Here is a 20,911-nt window from a genome sequence, read left to right as displayed (position 1 = left end):
TAAATAATGGATAAAAAGATGTGAGTGAGGAGAAAGGCAACCAGGTAAACATCAGAAGACAAGTAAAAGAAAGAAACCAACTGAGAATGAGGGAATCCTAAGCCAAATAGGTCAAGAAGTTTAAAAAGTTCTCAAAAGTTGGGGGGAAAAAAGAAGAAAGATATGAGCTAGGGAAAAATTCATCTGCAGACAGTAAAGTCAGATATAGGGAGTCTGACATTTTTACCTGTGACTCCTGTGATGGGATCTGAGAAATTACAGCCCCAAGTAATGCTACCATGGGGAAAGAGAAGTGGCAGTATTGTGCTACTCCTGAGGAGACACAGGAAGAGGTAGATTCCATGAAGAAAAAGAAAGAAAAAACAAAAATAAAACAAAAAAATACAAAGAGACAGGATGTTGGAAGATGATCCAATCAGGCTGGCTGAGAAGTGGAGAGTGTGTAGGGGTTTATCTGACCATTTCCCTTTGTTTTCAATAGCTGGCATTCCCAACATTTTTCCTCAGCACCATTTATTCAGGGCAGACTGGAAAGTCCTGACCCCAACTGGTCTTATCTCCTCAGAATAAGTGATGCAGCAGGGTCTGCTCCTCAGGAAGCTCTCTCTGGGAGGATCCTGTGTTTTAACATTCTCAATCTTGGACTCCAGACAGTTTCCCTCTTCTATGTCAGCATTGAGAGAGCTGTGTGTGGGATCTTTTTTTTTTTTTTTTTTGGCACCAAAATCAACCAACCCCTCCTGTCTGCTCTGACATGAGCATCAAGAAAAATTTTTCATAAAAAGTAAAACAGACAACAACAAAAAAATTATGTATCCACTCATATAGCTCCACCTCCCCAGCAGGAGGAGGACACTGACTGGCAGACACCAGACTTGTTAAGGGTGGATACTACAAACAGCCAAGTCATTTTGTGAGCACGATTCAAGGAAAGAAACACCATGCAGGACGAAGATGGATATATCACCTTGAACATTAAAGCAAATCGAAAACCACCTCCAGCATCAGGTAAGAATATCCAGAACTAACAATGCAAAATATTTAATGCAATGATTAAAATGGCTCAACCCTAGATGCTTTTATTCTTTTTTTTTTCTACTTTGTGACAATGCATGGAATCTAATTTGATTACTTATTTTTGCCTTTTGGGCCAAAGTTGATGCTATTCAGGGATTACTCCTGGCTCTGCACTCAGGAATCACTCCTGGCAGGCTCTGGGGACCATACGGGGTACCAGGGATCAAATCTGGGTTGGCCCCACTTTAGGAAAGTACCCTATGCACTATCCTATCATTCTAGCTCCTGGAGTATAATTTTATGTGATCTTTATTTACAACATTTGAATAGCATCTATATAGATCCAGAAAGACTTTCTAGTATAAAAAACAAAAGGGTAAGCAAGAAACATTGGTGTTATGGTTTATAGAGTTTCATGCTGGAGGAAAGAGAAAACTTTAAGAGAATGTTTAGGAATGTCTTTTTGAATATGGTTTGCAACTGGAATTCTTCAGCTATGGTTTATGAAAGTAGTTCTCAGTGGGGAGAGAGCATGAAATGAAACAATGAAAAATACTCCAAGCCATAATCCAAACTGCATTTTGACTTTGAGAAAAGTCTGCTGGAATGGAGTTGTTAAATGTGTGGTATGGGCACGGATTAAGTTGATTGTGGATGAACTCCAAAGGAAAACAGTCAAAGTTTGCCAGCAAAGCTATTTATGTTGCTTGGGAAACTCAGAACGGTTGTAACTGGACTAGGGATGGTTCACAGCTATGCCCCATTGACTGTTCCTGATATTTTTGTTGTATGTCTACAGTAGACTCTGCATCTTCTACTTCATTATGGCGTGTGATGACTTTGATTCTGCTGTTCTTGTGCACGGGGACAGTTGTTGGACTCATGGCTCTGGGGATTCTAAGTAAGTTTTCATTCACTGCTGAGGTTTGATCAGAGCAGTATTTAAAAAACTTAAGTGCCCTAGTGTATTTTCTAAGACGCATGGCATTACCTGACCTTCGGGCTCTACTTCAAATAGCATAGACTGAGCTGTCAAAATGTTTTCAGTAAAGGGAAACTCTGGATATTCCATCTGATAAAATGGTCTTTTAGATATTGAGGGGAGTTCTTGCTCAGGAACCCAAGAATCCCTCCCAAGGCATTTCACATTGTAGTGCTGGGCTGATGGCCCTGTACCTGGGTTGGTATTAGCAGTGGACACCACTGAAACACTTGGTTTATCAAAGTTGGGCCTCACTTATGAAAAATTTTGCAAAACCATATTTATGCAAAACTTAAACAAAAGGCTTTGGTCTTTTAAACTATCTCCACACACCTTAGATTTTTATAAATAAATATATTTTATGAATAAATTTCATTGAAAAAAATCTTATGATCTCTGACAAGTATTGAAGACAGGAAAATATGGGGTTTATTGTTATTAAAATTATTTTTAAAAGTTTAAATGAGTCTTTAATATCCATGTATTTTTAATTTTTTCTAATTATCCTGAATATCTTAAGATACAGTTATCATAGAGTATGTACAATTTTACAAATCAATCCTCTACTCCTTGCCTGAGATTCTGTTGATTAATTTACCTATGAAAATGTTCTCCTTGCCATTTTATTTGTTTTACTTCCATAAAGAGACTTCATATACCACTTTATATATTTTTCTTTCAATTAATTTGAAAGGCCCCCAATTTACCACATAAATACTTTAGAAGCCTTCATTCCTATTTTTTCTTATTTAAATATGTCAGTAAGAATTCAAATGGCATAAATGAGTAAGAGAAGCTACTCACCCCTGTGAAAGCCCAGTTAAAATATTGTATTTAAGGAAATATTAGTCACCACAATTCTGATTACACCATTTTATTTATTTTTTTATTTTTATTGTGACCAAAGTGCATTACAAATTTTCTCATCTGTCATAGTTACTTTAGATAGTTCAGTCATGTGTTATCCTGGATAATTTTTAATTGTCAGGTTTTTATAGCATTTAATTTGTTTTCTATGATCTTTTCACACTGATCCTTTTGACTCTCCCATGTCTTTCTAGCTAGTAAGCACACGAATATTTCTAGTGAAATTAAAGTTCATTGAAGGGGAGTTCATCATTTTTATAATACTAACAATGAATTCTTATCCAATTTGATGTAGCTGTAGCACAGCAAAATTACCTAAAAACCGAGAATGAAAATCTCTCAGGAACCTTGCAACAACTAGCAAAGAAGTTCTGTCAAGCGTTACTAAAGCAATTAGAACAAAACGAGCCAAAGGGCACTTTGAGTAAGTATGGTTTGAAAGCATCTTCTCCCCTACATATGGAGTAGTTCTGTAATGGTCCTTGAAGAGAATTCTGAGATTTGTAGAAAATACTGGCTAGAAGGGAAAATATAATCCTGGGCAGGAATGATTGTATAGCAGGTAAAGTGCCTGCCTTGCTTGCAGCCAACCCAGGCTAGATCCCCAGCATCCCATATGGTGCCTAGACACCAAGCACTGCCAGGAGTTATTCCTGAGTATAGAATGAGAAGTAACCCCTGAGCATCACAGGGTGATGACCAAAAATGTATATATAACAAATACATGTATTTATTATTACATAAATTATTTATTAAAATTAATTATTTGTTAATTATTCATATAGTTCAATGAATATAATATTTATTATTATATAAAAATGAAAGGGTTTCTGTTTTCTGATCCTTTGTAAGGTCATAAATGCGATCCCTGTGAAAAAAACTGGAGATACTATGGAGATAATTGCTATGGGTTCTTTAGGCAAAATCTGACCTGGGAAGATGGTAAGAAGTACTGCGCTAATTTGAACTCCACTCTGCTGAAGATCACCAACAAAAACACTCTGGTAAGATAGTTCCAAATCAAATATCTTTGAGTCATTTTCTTCCTATTTTTTGTTTAGTTTTCTTTTGTCTTTGTTTTTGGACCATATCCAGTGGCACTCAGGTGCTCAGCAATCAGTTCTGGTAGTCCTTGGGTGTCATATGGGTCTCAAGAAATCAAAGGCAAGTCAGCTATGTACATAGCTAAAGCCCCATTTGCTACTAACCTCCAACCCCTAGTCTTCTTTTATTTATTTATTTATTTATTTATTTATTTATTTATTTATTTATTTATTTATTTATTTATTTATTTTGGACACCTGGAAGTACCCAGGATATATTTCTGGCTCTGTGCTCAGCAATCTATCCTGGACCATATGGATTGAACTCACATCAGCTCTCAGCTACATGCAAGGCAAGTATCCTACCTGCTGTACTATTTCTCCAGTCTCAAATATTGTTGAGTCTTAAGGAGAAAAACTCTAACTCACTCATTTGCCTTTTCTTTTACATTTTTCTCTTGTCCCCTATTTTATGCTCATTTGAAAACCATGATTTTGGTAAAAGTACATTTGAGAAATTGAAATAGGACAAATGAGACTTGGAGTTATGGTTTTATTTCTGCAATATCACTTAATATTTCTTAGCTATCTTGACTCTATTTACTATTTAATTTCTAAAAATATTCAAGAATAAAAATAAATTAAATCTGATTATAAAATCTGTTTCCCCACATCAATTACTTCATCAGTTCTTGTTAAATTGTTGAAAACAAATTATTATGTAAAATCTATCTTTGTTGGAGTGATGTTATATAAAAACAGAGAACTTCAAAGAAAATTTTCTTCTTTTTTTAATATAATTTTTATTTTGATCATAGTGGCTTACATATTGTTGACAATAATATTTTAGGTACATATTTACATAAAATCAGGGGGGATTCCCATCACCAATTTGTCCTCCCTACACCTCCGTTTTTGTCCTACCTCCCATATCCTCTTCCCTCACTCCCAGGGCTGTTAGAATATGTAGTCCCCTCTGTACCTAGCCTACTACTTAGTAGTCTTGCACCTGTTTGGTCTTGGTGCCTTCCTTTTTTTCCCCCTCTAACTGGGAGGCAGGATTAGCTAGTTCAAGTTACGTGGTTTTGTTTGAAGAAGAGAAAAGTAATAAACTGGGGTAAAAGTCTAATACACCGAAAATGGGCAGAATCCTTCTAGAGGCTCTCATCATCGATTTGAGAGACGAAGGAGAAAAAGAAGGTGAAAGACTCCACCAGTACAAAAAGAAGTGTCAAATATCCAGTGAGGACTCCAAGAATAATGATAAGCACCAAAACAAAACAAAACAAAACCAAAAAAAAGTCATGGTCTTGAGATAAGAAACATGGCATAGCACATAAAGAAAGAAAAGAAAAGAAGAGAAAAAAATAAGTATAACTGGGGACAACAACTTCAATAACCACACCCAAACAAAGAAATCGACCAAAAAATAGATAGGTAAATAAAAAAAATAATAAATTAAGATAAAAAATAATATATAAAAAATAAACAATGTTTTGTGCTTTTTGGTTTTTTTTGTTTTGTTTTGTTTTGTTTTCCCTCCTGCCCTGGCATAGTAAATATTGGGTTCATTAGAAAAGGAATTCATTTGGCCTAAGAGATATGGGGTTTCTCCGTCCTTGGAGTATATTGTCATGGGATTAACTATAGATTCAGTTCAGGATCATTTACTCTCCCGGTGGTGCTTTTGTGGTGTTTGGAAGACTTCTGCTCCATCCTGGGTGATACAATCAGACCTCTGTATCTAGAGATCTCAGTATCTGCACAGGTCCAAGGGTGGGACTTATGATGAAGTCAGTCTTTGTGGTTCTAGAAGTTCTGTTCCCTCAGTGTCATTTTAATCCATCTTCTGTGGTTGGCGGTCTTGGTCTTTACACTGAACCTAGGATGGCACCTAGGATAGCGTCTTTCTTTGTGTTTCCAGAAACCCCATTCCGTTACAATTGTCTCTGCCAGACCTTTGGAACTGGGGATCATGGTTATTGTGCTGGTCGTAGTTCAAACCCTAGACTAGGGCTTTTTTATTGGTCCCAAGATAAATACAGTCTGGTTATGGTTCTAGCAGCCTGTAAATCGCGATCTTGGCTTTTGGACCTACCAAAGGGTGACAAGTCTTCTGATTTTGTCTTATCGTTAGCTGGTAAGGTAGGATAATCTGCTCTTAGGTCAAGTTATTCCCATTTTCCTCATTGTCAGGATATCATATTAGAGCTGGCACTTGTTGGTGACCCCGCAGTATTAAGGCTATCCCGGATGGGATTTGTTTCCTGCAGTTGTTGTGAAGAACTGTGCAGTTTTTATGTCTGGGATCCAGGGTTGAAGGCTGGACGGATGGTATCTAATCACCTGAGGTCTAAGTTGATTCCACATGACATAGAAAATTTTCTTCTTATATAATATTTTCTCCCACATTTTCTTCTGACAGCTTCTAACAACTTTATTTCAATCAAAATAAACTCATATACATTATCTTTATCCATTTATCATTCAGTGTAGCCTTTCTTTTCATAAATACTGGAAGCAAGTCTGGAGTCAAGCCTCAGAGCTGTTCTTTTACACGACAGATTTATGAAAACATTTTAGGGGGCCTCCCAGTAGTGTTCAGGGCCCCAGAGGCTAGTTACCATTCTTTGGAACTTGGCAGTACCAGAAAGAAGAATCAGTTTTCAGGCAAAACAATAACTCTCCTTGGGTTTAGCAATTCTGTGTGCCACTAGGCTATCATTGCTGGTATTGTTGGGGTCATGTAGTATTGGGAATAAAATTCAGGGATTTCATGTATACTAGATATGTTGGTACATTATTTATATATCTTTATTTAAATACCTTGATTACAAATATAATTGTAGTTGGGTTTCAGTCATGTAAAGAAGATCCTCCTTCACCAGTGCAACATTCCTATCACCAAGTTCCAAATCTCCCTCCGCCCAACACCACCCTGGCCTGTACTATAGTCAGGCTTTCTACTTCCCGCATTCATTCACATTGTTATAGTTCTCAGTGTAGTAATTTCTCTAACTGTATTCACTACTCTTTGTGGTGAGCTTCATGTAGTGAGCTGGAACTTCCAGCCCTCCTCTCTTTGTTTCTGAGGATCATTGCAAAAATACCTTTTATTTTTCTTAAAACCCATAGATGAAGGAAACTATTCTGTGTCTATCTCCCTCTGACTTATTTTACTCAGCATAATAGATTCCATGTACATCCATGTATAGGAAACTTTCATGACTTCATCTCTTCTGATAGCTGCATAATATTTTAATGTGTATATGTACCACTGTTTCTTTAGCCATTCATCTGTTGAAGGGCATCTTGGTTATTTCTCGAGTCTTCCTACTGTAAATAGCACTGCAATGAATATAGGTGTGAGGAAGGGATATTTGTATTGTATTTTTGTGTTCCTAGGGTTTATCCTTAGGAGTTGTATAGCTGGCACATATGGGAGTTAAATTTTCAGTTTTCTGAGGAATCTCCATATCAATTTCCATAAAGGTTGGACTAGACTTCATTCCCTCCAGCAGTGAATAAGAGTTCCTTTCTCTCCACATCCCCACCAGCACTGCTTGTTCTCATTCTCATATGCGCCAATCTCTGTGGTGTGAGATGGTACCACATAGTTGTTTTGATTTACCCTGATGATTAGTGATGTGGTGCATTTTTTCATGTGCCTTTTGGCCACTTGTATTTCTTCTTTGTCAAAGTGTCTTTTCATTTCTTCTGCCCATTTTTTGATGGGGTTAAATTTTTTTGTAAAGTTCTATCAGTGCCTTGTATATTTTGGATTCTAGCCCCTAATCTGATGGGTATTGGATGAATAGTTTCTTCCACTCAGTGTGTGGATTGTGTATTCTGTGTACTATTTCTTTTGAGGTGCAGAAGCTTCTCAGCTTAATATATTTCCATCTGTTTATCTCTGTTTTCAATTGTTTGGAGAGTATTGAATCCTCCTTAAAAATGCCTTTATTCTCAATGTCATGGAGTGTTTTACCTACATGATGTTCAATATATCTTATGGTTTCAGGTCTTATATCCATTTGGATTTGACCTTTATACATGGTGTTAGCTAGGTGGAGGTGTGAGTTCATTTTTTTGCAAGTGGCTAACTGTGCCAACACCACTTGTTGAAGAGGCTTTCCCTGTTCCATTATAAAAATTAGGTGATTGTATGACTGGGGAACACTCTCTGAGTACTGAAGTCTATTCAACTGATCTGAGGATCTGTCTTAATTCCAATACCATGCTGCTTTGATAACAATTGTTTTTAATACAGTTTAAGGTTGGGGAAAGTAATGCCTCACTTATTCCTTTTCCCAAGGATTGCTTTAGCTATTCGAAGGTGTTTATTGTTCCAAATGGATTTCTAAAGTGTTGAATCCACTTTGAAGAATGTCATGGGTATTTTTAGAGGGATTGCACTAAATCTGTACAATGCTTTGAGGAATATTGCCATTTTAATTACGTTAATTCTGCCAATCCATGAGCAGGATGTGTGTTTCCATTTCTGCGTGTCCTCTCTTATTTCTTGGAGAAGGGTTTTATAGTTTTCTCTGTATAGGTCCTTCACATCTTTAGTCAAGTTGACTCCAAGATATTTGAGTTTGTGTGGCACTAATGGGAATGGAGTTGTTTTTTTAATGTCCATTTCATCTCTATCATTAAAAGGCCATTTTTGTGTTAATTTTGTAGCCTGTCACCTTGCTATATAAATATATTGTTTCTAGAAGCTTTTTGGTAGAGTTTTTAGGGTTTTCTAAGTAGAGCATCATGTCATCTGCAAACAGTGAGAGCTTGATTTCCTTCCTGTCTGGATTCCCTTGATATCTTTTTCTTGCCTAATTGCTGTAGCAAGTATTTGCAGTAATATGTTGAATAGGAGTGGTGAGAGAGGACAGCCTTGTCTTGTGCCAGAATTTAGAGGGAATGCTTTTTGTTTTTCTCCATTGAGGATTATATTGCCATTGGCTTGTGGTAAATGGCCTTAACTATATTGAGAAAGGTTCCTTGCATTCCCATCTTGATGAAAGTTTTTTTTTTTATCAAAAATGGGTTTTGGATCTTATCAAATGCTTTCTCTGCGACTATTTATATGATCATGTGATTTTTATTTTTCTTGTTGTTGATGTTATGTATTATGTTGATAGATTTACGGATGTTAAACCATCCTTGCATTTCTGTGATGAAACCTACTTGATCATAGTGATCTCCTTGATGAGGCATTGGATCCTATTTGCCAGGATTTTGTTGAGGATCTTTGCATCTGTGTTCATCATGGATATTGGTCTGTAATTTTCTTTTTTGGCAGCATCTCTGTCTGGTTTTGGTATTTGTAGGTCACATCTAATTTTAGAGCCTTGTGGTCAGCAAAGGTAGCCTGCAAAATTTCTATCCTCTTGATATTATGGAGGTATGTTTTATGTGCCAGCATGTGTTCTATCCTGGAGAATGACCCATGTACATTGGAGAAGAATGCATATCCAGGTTTCTGGGGATAGAGTGTCATCTGTATATATATATATATGTATATATATGTATGTATATATATATATATATATATATACACACACACACACACTAGGCCTCTTTCTTCCATTTATTTCTTTTCAGGGCTAGTATATTTTTGTTGTTTTTAAGTATGGTTGACCTATCAAGTTTTGACAGGGCCGTGTTGAGGTTTCTCACAATTATTGTGTTGTTATATGTCCTCTTTCAAATTATCCAATAATTGTATTAGATAATTTTCTGGTCTCTCATTGGGTGCATATATGTTTATCAGTGTGATTTCTTCCTGTTGCACATATCCCTTGATTAGTACGAAGTATCCATCTTTGTCCCTTACAACTTTTCTGAGTCTAAAGTTTGTGTCATCTGATATTAATATGGACACCCCAGCATTTTTAAGGGTGTGTTTGCTTGGATAATTTTCCTCCAGCCTTTGATTTTGAATCTATGTTTGTTCTAACTGTTCAAATGTGCTTCCTGTAGCAGCAGAAGGTTGGATTCATCTTTTTGATCCATTTAGCCACTCTGTTTCTCTTATCTGGGGCAGTTAGTTTATTGACATTGAGGGAGATGATTTTCATGGGATTTAATGTCATCTTTGTGTATAAGTTTGGCATGTCTGTTGGTTTGTCTTGTCTTAAAGTAGACCTTTCAGTTTTTCCTTTAAGGCTGGTTTTGCATCTGTAAAGTTTCTGAGTTGTTGCTTATCCGTGAAGCTATTTATCCTTCCTTCAAACCTGAATGTGAGTTGGGCCAGGTGCAGTATTCTAGGTGAAGCCTCCATTTCATTCAGTCTTGTCACAATATCCCTCCACTGTCTTCTGGCCTTGAGAGTTTCTTGTGGCATGTCTCCCGTAAATCTTATGGATGTTCCTTTGAATGTAATTTCCCTTTTATATCTTGCTGCTTTCAGTATTCTAAATCTGTAGGATTCATCATTGTGAATAGGATGTGTCTTGGGGTGTTTTTCTTTCAGTCTCTTTTAGCTGTTACTCTTTGGGCATGCAGGATTTGATTGCATGCAGTCTTTAGCTCTGGGCATTTCTCTGTGATGATATCTTTGACTGCTGATTCTTCCTGGGGATCTCCTTCCTAGGCCTCTGGTACTCCAATGATTCTTACGTTGTTTCTGTTGAGTTTATCAAAGACTTCTATTTTCATATGTTCACATTCTTTGAGTACTTTTTCCATTGTATGATTGTTTGCCTTAAGGTTCTTTTCCAATTCCTTTTGCTATATGGAGTTATTCTGCATTTCATCTTCCAGTTAAGTGTTTCTGTCCTTGGCTGCTGTTACCCTTGGAGAGGCTTTCCATTGAGTTTTTCAGTTCAGCCACCGTGTTATACAGATCTGTTATTTCAGTTTAGAGTTTTCTAGTTTCTATCTATGCGTTCTGTTCAGCTAGAGCTACATTTCTTTGATTTCCATGAGAATCCTCCATATTTCTATTCTAAACTCCTTATCTGAGAGATTATCAGATGGTTGGTATTTTTTGGTCATTAGAGCTACCATCTTCATTCTCTGTGCATGGTGTTTACCTGTGAGGTTTCCCCATTTTCACTCTTGTAGTGTGGTATTTTCTGCGTGTTATGGTGGGGTTCATTAGTTAGAAAAAGCATGCAGCAGTGAAGCGAGCCACCATGCTTTTCTGGAACCTCTAGGAAAGAGATTTTGGTGGGCCCTTCTTAGCCCTCTCAGGAGAGGTTCAGGAGACAGAAAAGTAGAGAAACATGCACAGGCAACAGGCCTCCTCAGTCTCTCCCAGTTGGTAATCTTGGAGCAGAGGTAGATTCCTCCCGCCTGCTTTCACTGACAATGCATCTGTCTTTCTGCAGGGGCACCACTGATAGCCAGTTTCACTTATCCAGTCTTTCTTGGCCTTTTGACTTGGGCACATCTAGGAGAGAGTTTTTCGTGGGTCTTTTTTGGCCCTCTCAGGAGAGGTTCAGGAGACAAAAGAGTAGAGAAACAAGCACAGGCAACTGGTCTCCTCAATCTCTCCCAGTTGATAATCTCACAGCAGGGCAAATTCCTCCTGCCTGCTTTCATAAACCAAGTATCTGCCTTTCTGCAGGGACACTGCTGATAGCCAGTTTCACTCACCTGTCTTTCTCAGCCTTTTGGCTTGGGCACCTCTAAAAGATAATTTTTGATGGGCCCTTCTTGGCCCTCTCAGGAGAGGTTCAGGAGACAGAAGAGTAGAGAAACACGCATAGGCAGCAGGCCCCCTCAGTCTCTCCTAGTTGGTAATCTCACAGCAGGGGTACACACACACACACACACACACACACACACACGCACGCACGCACGCACGCACGCACGCACGCACGCATGCACGCACGCACGGGCTCGCGCGCTCTGGGACCCTCAGCTCAGTGGCAGAGAAAGTATAGTGGCAGGGTATTTGCTTGCATGTAGCCGATCTAGGACAGACAGTAGTTCGAATCCTGGTATCCCATATGGACCCCTGAGCCTGCCAGGAGCGATTTCTAAGTACAGAGCCAGGAGTAACTCCTGAGCACTGCCAGGTGTGACCCAAAAACAAACAAACAAAAATAATTGCTCAGTACAGACTAAGCACTGAGTATTGAACCATCCTTTCTGTCACTACTGGTAAAATTATTCTTGGGAGGATTTAACCAGGCAAAAAAAATTTTTTTGACTTATACCTTCTTAAGAATTGAAGTCCAGAGTAGTGAACCAGATGAGATCAGTCCAACATTCAGAACCAGTGAGTGTCCTGTTATTTTTACTTCCTGTGCCATCTCCTTAACCCTTTTTGTAAATTCAGCCTCATAGAGAAAATATTTTTAAAATATTTTAAAACGTTTTTAAAAATAAGTGAACATTTCTTTCTAATTAGGCAAAATACAAGACAGCATTAAAATTCCAAATTCCAGCCAATGTATTGGTAGATTGATTCATTCATTGATTCAACAATTTTGTGATGAAATAATTTTGTAATTCAAATTTATGCAATTATTCTTTTTTTATTTTATAATAGCTTATTTTTATTGAGGATCAGAAGTTAATATACGGTTAACATTATTTCTGCACACATCTTTCCAACAATACCCCCATGGCCTGAGCACTTCTTACCTTCACAGTAGCCCAAGGGCCCCTTTCATAATAGCTCAATCCAGGGCCTATTTTAGTAACATAGGATTGAAACATAAACCAATCAGATTTGTACAAGTACAACAATTTTAACCAATGGGAGCATAAACACATTTTGATGGCGGGAAGGATAAAGAGGAACCTGGCAGGATGGGGGGAGGGGAAGCAAATTCTTAAACAAATAGCTAATTGATATTTACGCAAATACAATTATTTGTTTAGCCTATTTTCCATTTAGATCTATCTTTTGTGCAAGCAATTAGGATCATAATTTAAACTTTACAAAAACATATCTATAACTACATGCTTGAGAGCAGTTACAAAAACAGGTTCCATGGAAAGGTTAAGGCATCTGGTTAAGCCAGATTCTTTGTGCTGAGCTAAATTTATTTGCAGAGTTTTCTGTTGGTTCGGGGCTATGCAAACTTTTGTGGCTTGAATCAGACAGGCGGTGGAAAATTCATTCAGAGTTCCTTTGATATGTGGGGTGCTCGATCTCCCACATCTCCCCCTGTTTAGTATACAATATAGAAGGGACAGACGTGCCTTCCAGTCACCACATCTGCTACCCTTGATTCAGTCATTTCCAAAGCTTGGCAAGGCACAGATTGAGGTCTATGCGCCAGCTCCTCGATAACTTCAAACTTAAGTGGCGGAGAGTTGGCAGGAGGGGAGATGTCAGGTGTCAGCTGGTCTTCTGAGGTGCATAGTTGTTGGTATAGAACCTTTGAGTCCTTTCTGGTTGCTTCATCCACTTGATTCTTTACGAAGGTGGTGAGTTTGCGAAAAGCCCAACGACCAAAGGAAACTAGCAACGTAAAGCCAATGAAGGGCCCCAAAAAGGCTGGGAGCACTGTTGTTATCCATGGAGTGGTAGAAAACCAATTTTTGTACCAGCTCTCACTCTGCTCTATATCTTTTTGTCTATTTACTAAATTATCCTCTATGTGTTGAATGCTATCTCTAGCTAAGCCGAATTTATTTTAAAAAGCAACATTTTACTCTAAGGATGACACAAATTCCCCCCTCCCTCAAAAAAAATGTTAAATTTTGAACCACGGCGGTTATTCTGCACTCTTTGCTAGGAAATCAACAGTAGTGTAAACTTCTTTAAGTTTGTAAACATTTTTAGCAACAGTTATAAGGCATTAGCAGATTCTAGAGTATGAACCAATGAATAAATATTTGTGCTTACACCAATAACACCTAGGCCTTTTAATAAGGCTAGGGTGATGGCAGTGTTTGATTTTTGTACTGCAGCGAGGAGAGACACAAGATTATATTTAAGAGGTAATAAGGCAATTTTTGATCTAACAGTCAATTTAGGCATTAAAACAACCAAAACACAGTGGTACTAGGACTAAAGAAACAAATGTAAAACAATGGGGGAGATAAACTAGTGAAACAGGCAAAAAAACATTAAATTGGGGGAAATTTATGCAATTATTAAAGAAGACAGAAAACTCTACTTTGTGAAACTTAGATTCTAGTTGGAGCAATCGGCAATCAAACATAAGACAAAAGATAGTGATAATTGTTCAGTATAAACATGCAATAAGTGAAAATAGCATAAAATTGTCTCTTATTCAACTAACTAAAATAAATTATTACTTTTGTATTCAGATGAGTTTAGGAAAGTTAAGAAGCTAACTTAAAATGTAGAGGGTAAACTAGGAAATATTAAGGTCTTATAATAATGCATCTAGTTGGTTATATTATTATTTAAGGGCCATATTTGTTATTCATATATTCAATTGCTAGCATGTATGTGCATAGAAAAATTATATTATCTATTTTGTAAACATTTTTCTGTGTGTACAAGATATTTTACTTTAATACTATAATCTTAATATAATTCTAAATTTCTACTATAGTTAACATTGATATATGCTGGGTTTGTTTTTTTTTTAGTCAGGACTTGATCGATGAATGACCACAATTTTTTGACATGGAGTTTTAATTACTACTTATTTTTGTGTTTGTATAGGAATACCTCAAGGGAAGAACTAGCTTTATTCGTTGGGTTGGATTATCTCGTCAGAATTCTCATGAGAACTGGACATGGGAAGATGGATCTGTTGTTTCTCAAAATATGTAAGTCACTGAAATTCAAAATATAAGATACCATTGCATTTTCTATTCCCGAGATTCTTTATCATTTTGAATGCAATTCTGTACCACCTGGATTGTGTTTTTTACCCTATGATCATATAAGCAGCACCTGAGTTACTATGCTCTCATCCTAACAAGAGAAGACCAATAATAAGACAATTCTACTTTCTCTTCTATCTGATTACTCTGTTCCTTATCTGTCATAATTCACCTCTATTTCTATTATATCCTCTGTTCATTTATATTCTCTCCTTTACCACAAGGAACTTATGCATGAGTGTGTGCATGTTTAACTTGACCTAATACTCTTTATGTAATAGAAAAATTTCTCTTCATTTTTTTTTGCTTATAATGTGCTTATTTTGAGACCAGAGAGATAGCACAGTGGGTAATGTACTTGTTATGCACACAGCTGATCCAGGTTCAATCCCTGGCATCCCAAATGGTCTTTTAAGCCCCTTTAGAAGTAATACCTAAATGAAGAGCCAAGAGTAAACTGTAAACAGTAAACTGAGTGCTATCAGGTGTGGCCCCCAAACAAAACAAAACAAAACAAAATTTGTTTATTTGAAGAACCTTTGGATTTCTCAAAATTATTTTACTATTTTCCCTCATAGAAACCCAAGAATTAGTCAGATCATCATTATTATACATTATTATAATATTTATATCATGACACTCCTTATTTAAATAGATAATATAGGCAAAGGGTCTTTGTATTGTGAATTACAGAGAGTGATATTTCAATCCCAAAAATCCATTTAATCATTTTGTGAATCAAAACTATACCATACTCATTAACATTGTCATGATAGTTGTTAGTGTAGTTATTTCTCTAACTGCACTCCACTCTGTGGTGAGCTTCATATCAGGATCTTGTCCATCCAGCCCTCATCTCTATTGTCTCTGGGAATTATTATAGTAATCTCTTTTATTTTTCTTAAAACCCATAGATGAGTGAGACTATTCTGTGTCTATCTCTCTCTGACTTATTTTACTCAACATAAATCATTTCCCATCTTACTTCCCCCCAGACATTTTTTCTTGCACTCACTCTATTTATTTTATTTTTTCCTTTTATTTTTTGATATCATGTATATCACTTTATCTCCTTTAAGCACTCATTTCTTGTCCAGAGTGATTAGTCCAACTATCATTGTCATAGTAGTCCCTTCTCTCTCCTAACTGCATCCCCCCACTATTTGTGGCAAGATTCCTACCATGGTTTGGTTCTCCTAGTCCTCATCTCTATTGTCTCTGAATATTATCATAATATTTTTATACACCACAAATGAGTGTAATTATTCTATGTCTATCCCACTCTCTGACTCATTTTGCTCAGCATAATACTCTTCATACGTATTAATGAATATGAAAATTTCATCACTTAATTTTTTCCAATAGCTATGTAGCATTACATTATGTAGATGTCCAAAGTTTCTTTATCTATTCATCTCATCTCAGGCATTTGGGCTGTGCTCAGATTCTGGCTAATATGAATAGTGCTTCAATGAACCTAGGAGTGCAAATGGCTTTCCTAATTGTTTTTAAGCCCTTAGGCTATATTCTTAAAAGTTGTATTCCTGGGTCATGTAGAAATTTGATTTCTAGTTTGAGGAACATACACACTGTTTTCTTTTGTTGTTTTGTTGTTTTTTGGGGGGTCATACCCGGCAGCACTCAGGGGTTACTCCTGGTTCTATGCTCAGAAATCGCTCCTGGCAGGCTTGGAGGACCATATGGGATGCCAGGATTTGAACTGCTGTCCTTCTGCATGCAAGGCAAACGCTTACCTCCATGATATCTCTCTGGCCCCCATACTGTTTTCTTGTTTGTTTGTTTGGTGTTTTGATTTGGTTTTGTGCCACACCCGGTGATGCTCAGGGGTTACTTACTCCTGGCCATGCGCTCAGAAATTGCTCCTGGCTTGGAGGACCATATGGGATGCCAGGGGATCAAGTCGCAGTCAGTCCTATGCTAGCGAGGGCAAGGCAGATGCTTTATCGCATGTTCCACTGCTCCAGCCCCTCTACATACTGTTTTCCCTAAAGTCTAGATCAGCTGACATTTATATTAGCATTGGTTGTTCTTATTCTATTTTTCTTTATTATTTTTATTGTGACCAACGTGGATTACAAATCTTTCACAGTAATATTTTAGGTACATAGCAGCATTGAACCCAGGACATTTCCACCACCAATGTTTTTCTCCCTCCACCCCTGTTCTCAGCATGCATCTCATATCCCCCATCATTACCTCCGAGGCTGCTAGAATAAGTGGTCTCTTCTGTGTCTAGCTTGTTGTAAAATGGGTATCGATTCTGTTGTCGTTGGCTTTGGATTTGTTGTTAAAGTCTGGTCATTTTTTTTATTATTTCCACTCAATTCATACAACTGTTTGGTCTTAGTACCATCCATTTTTCCACCTCAATTTATGAGGCAAAACAAGATGATTCAAGTTATGTGGTTCTGTTTGATGTGGTCTGTTGGAAAGAAAAGCAAAAACAAAACAAAACAAAACAAACAAAAAAGCAAAAAACAAACAAACAAAATCCAGGAGGGGTCCATTCTAGAGAGTTTTAAATATCAATTTAAGAGAAGAAAGGGATAATGGAAGAAAAACATCGCAAAAAGAGCACCACTGCAATACAAACAACAATCAAGCAATAATCATGAGCCTAAAATAAGAAGAAAAATGTTCTTCCTTCCCCTGCCCCCAGTCTTTCTTATTCTTTTTGGTGTTTGCCAGTCTTTGTGATATTATATGGTATCTGACTTTTGTTTTGATTTGAATCCTCTGATGGTTAATAATGTGGAGCGTTTTATCATGTGCCTTTTGACCATTTGTATTTCTTTTTTTGAGAAAATCCTGTTCATCTCTTTTTTACATTTTTGGTTGGCATTTTTTTCTTGTTATGTCAGTACCTAGTATATATTAGAGATTAGCTCCTTATTTGATGAATAATGGGTGAATAGTTTCTACCATTCTGTGGGTGGCCTTTGTGTCTTAGTCACTATTACCTTTGAGGTACAGATGCTTCTCAATTTAATACAGTCCCATCTGTTTATCTTCCCTTCCACTTGTTTGGACAGTGCTCTTTTCTCCTTAAAGATGCCTTTGGTGTCAATATTATGAAATATTTTACCTACATGTTCTTCTGTATACCTTAGGGTTCTGGGTCTGATATCAAGGCCTTTAATCCATTTGTATTTAACCTTTGTGCATGGTGTTAGATGGAGGTCAAAGTTCGCTTTCTTGCATGTAGCTGACCAGTTGTACCAACACCAATTGTTGAAGAGGCTTTCCTTGCTCCATTTTGTGTTTTTTAACCATTTATCAAAGATTAATTCATTGTATGTCTGGGGAACATTCTCTGAATACTTAATTATATTCCACTGATCTGAAGGGTCTGTTTTTATTCCAATGCTATGCTGTTTTAATGAACTCAGACTTACATTTAATGCTGTGCTGTACAAAATGTAAATCAAAATGAATTAAAGACCTAATATCAGACTTGAAATCATAAGGTACTTAAAAGAAAATATAAACAAAACACTCTATAACATTAAAGTTAAAGGCATCTTTAATGATGAAATACCACTGGATAAGGAAGTGGAAGCAAAGATTAAAAAAATGGCACTACATTAAATTAAAAAGTTTTTTCACCTAAAGGACATGGTGGGGCCCAGAGAGAAAGCACAGCGGTGTTTGCCTTGCAAGCAGCCGATCCAGGACCAAAGGTGGTTGGTTCGAATCCTGGTGTCCCATATGGTCCCCCGTGCCTGCCAGGAACTATTTCTGAGCAAACAGCCAGGAGTAACCCCTGAGCAACGCTGGGTGTGGCTCAAAAAAACAAAACAAAAAAATAAATAAATAAAGGACATGGTGACAACGGTACAAAGACTACTGACAATATGGAAAAGACTATATTTATCCAATACCCATCTAATAGGGTTAATATCTAAGAAACATAAGGCACTGATAGAGCTTATCAAGAAAAAATCTAACCTGAATCATCAAAAAATAGGGAGAAGAAATGAACATACAAAGAACTATAAATGACCAAAAGACATATGACAAAAATGCTTCTTATTACTAGGAGCAAGAAAAAAGGAAGAAAGAGAAATAAAGAAAAAACTACAATCCGGTGTGCCATTTTCTTGTTGTTACTCCATAATAACAATCCCCAATTCAAAAATTTTAAATCAACTTTTTTTTCTGTGAGCTCATCCTCATAATGTGAATCTGCTTGACCTTAGTAATCTCATCTTTGGGACTGGAAAGATAGCATGGAAGTAAGACATTTGCCTTGCATGCAGAAGGCCGGTGGTTTGAATCCCGTCATCCCATATGGTCCCCTGAGCCTACCAGGAGCGATTTCTGAGCATATAGCCAGGAGGAGTAACCCCTGAGCGCTGCAAGTTGTGACCCATAAACCAAAAAAAAAAAAAAAAAAAAAAAAAAGGGAATCTTGTTTTCTTAAAATCCAATCTGTCTGTCCTTACAGACAAACTAAAGAATAGTCTTCTGTGGAAAGCTGAAAGAATATTTCCCATAATTTCTGGTTCTCCCTTATCTCTTTCTCAGGATCCCTAATGTTTCTTTTATTCACTGGCTGCTTAAGTGTGCTATATTAAAGGAATAATTGAGCTATCCAAATGTATATACTTAACATTCCCTGGCTGATTGAAAGTTTCTCAATTGATTGTTACTTTATTTTTACTTCTTTTCTCTCTACTTTTGCTTCCATTTTGCGCAACAAAATACCATACATAATTTCATTGTTGATTATTTAACTTTCAAAGAAACTCATTTTTCATTTCTATTCACAGATTTGACCTTTCTGGAAATGCAAAAGAAAACATGAATTGTGCTTATTTTCATAAAGGAAAAATTCACCCTGCCTTCTGTATGAACAAACAGTACTTAATGTGTGAGAGGAAGGCTGGCAAGGCAAAGTTGGATGAACTACTTTAATACAAAAATAAGGGTTAGATGTCACAGTCAAATGCTGGAATGTGCAATAAAAGATCTAGAGTATGGAATAAATAATGTCTTATTTCTCTCTATTTACCTTGAAACCTTTACTTTTCTAAGTTTCTTCTTTACCTATACATTTATTTATTTATTTATGGAGATGATACACACCTAGAAATGCTTGAGTTTACTCCTAGGTCTGTGCTTAGTAGTCACTCCAGTGCTTGCTGAACTATACAGTGCTGGAGATAGAACCAGAGTCAACTATATGCAAGGTAAGTGCCTTGATCCCAGTACTATAACTCTGGTACCTATTTACTCCTTTCTATGAAGGGATTTCTTCACTTCTTCTTTATGCACACAGAAGCAAGTCTAAAATATTGATAATTTGCTTCCAAATTATTCTGTTTCTGTCATTTCTTACCTCTAACCTTCGATCCTAATTATACCAACATAACATATTCTACTTCTTCTTAAGGCATGAACAGATATATTTTCTAAAGGAAACATAGAAGGTTAAGGTTAACTTGATTTATACTATGTAGAATGTCTAAAAAAAAAAAGCCACATGAGGGGCCAGAGAGATAGCATGGAGGTAAGGCATTTGCCTTTCATGCAGAAGGTCATTGGTTCGAATCCAGCACCCCAGATGGTCCCCTGAGTCTGCCAGGAGTGATTTCTGAGCATAGAGCCAGGAGTAAACTCTGAGCACTGCCAGGTGTGACCCCACCCCCCAAAAAAGCCACATGAAATACCTAAGCTTGAAAGAATACACATAACAGAGGGAAGAAAGCAGAACTTGGAATCAGGAGAATTATTTTGATAGTGAAACAAAGTGTGAAAGAAAAATAATAGAAAAGTCATGTAGCTTTAATATCTAGGTTCTCTTATTTGAAATGGAATAGACCTAATTTATATTGTATACTTCAAAGTTCTACAACCTAAAGAAAAAAATCAAAAATCACCTCTACCCCATAACTCCCTGCACACTGACATCACTGTTCTTATGTTTACTATTCTCTGCTCAGCATTAAGAATAATCATTTCCTGACTCATCAGAAACTAAAAAGAATTTGCCCACCCCACATTATATGAGATAGGCAAAAAAAGCACTATGAACTGTATAGTACTATACAAAATAACCTTTATCTTTCTATTCCAAGTTTACTTTTGGTCAGACTCAATCACAGAAACTTTCTGTGCTAAAGAAATAACACTTAAAAAGAGTCCTAATGAGGGATTTTGAAATGAGTAGAAATTTTTTAACATAGGCTCATAGATGAAATAGCACATAAAA

General features: G+C 36.8%; 1 protein-coding gene across 1 annotated transcript; it reads left to right on the top strand.

Annotated features, from left to right (window-relative positions):
• The first annotated feature begins 878 nt into the window (after positions 1–878).
• Positions 879–19,668, top strand: CLEC1B (C-type lectin domain family 1 member B). The gene is made up of 6 exons (XM_049783148.1): positions 879–1,008; positions 1,820–1,918; positions 3,162–3,290; positions 3,719–3,870; positions 14,513–14,619; positions 19,470–19,668. The coding sequence occupies exons 1-6, from the start codon at positions 942–944 to the stop codon at positions 19,612–19,614; spliced, it is 699 nt and encodes a 232-aa protein (XP_049639105.1). The 5' UTR covers positions 879–941; the 3' UTR covers positions 19,615–19,668.
• Positions 19,669–20,911: the final 1,243 nt, after the last annotated feature.

The sequence above is a fragment of the Suncus etruscus genome, chromosome 11 (assembly GCF_024139225.1).
Source record: "Suncus etruscus isolate mSunEtr1 chromosome 11, mSunEtr1.pri.cur, whole genome shotgun sequence".
Classification (NCBI taxonomy): Eukaryota; Metazoa; Chordata; class Mammalia; order Eulipotyphla; family Soricidae; genus Suncus; species Suncus etruscus.
This window is presented reverse-complemented; position numbering and strand designations above follow the sequence as displayed.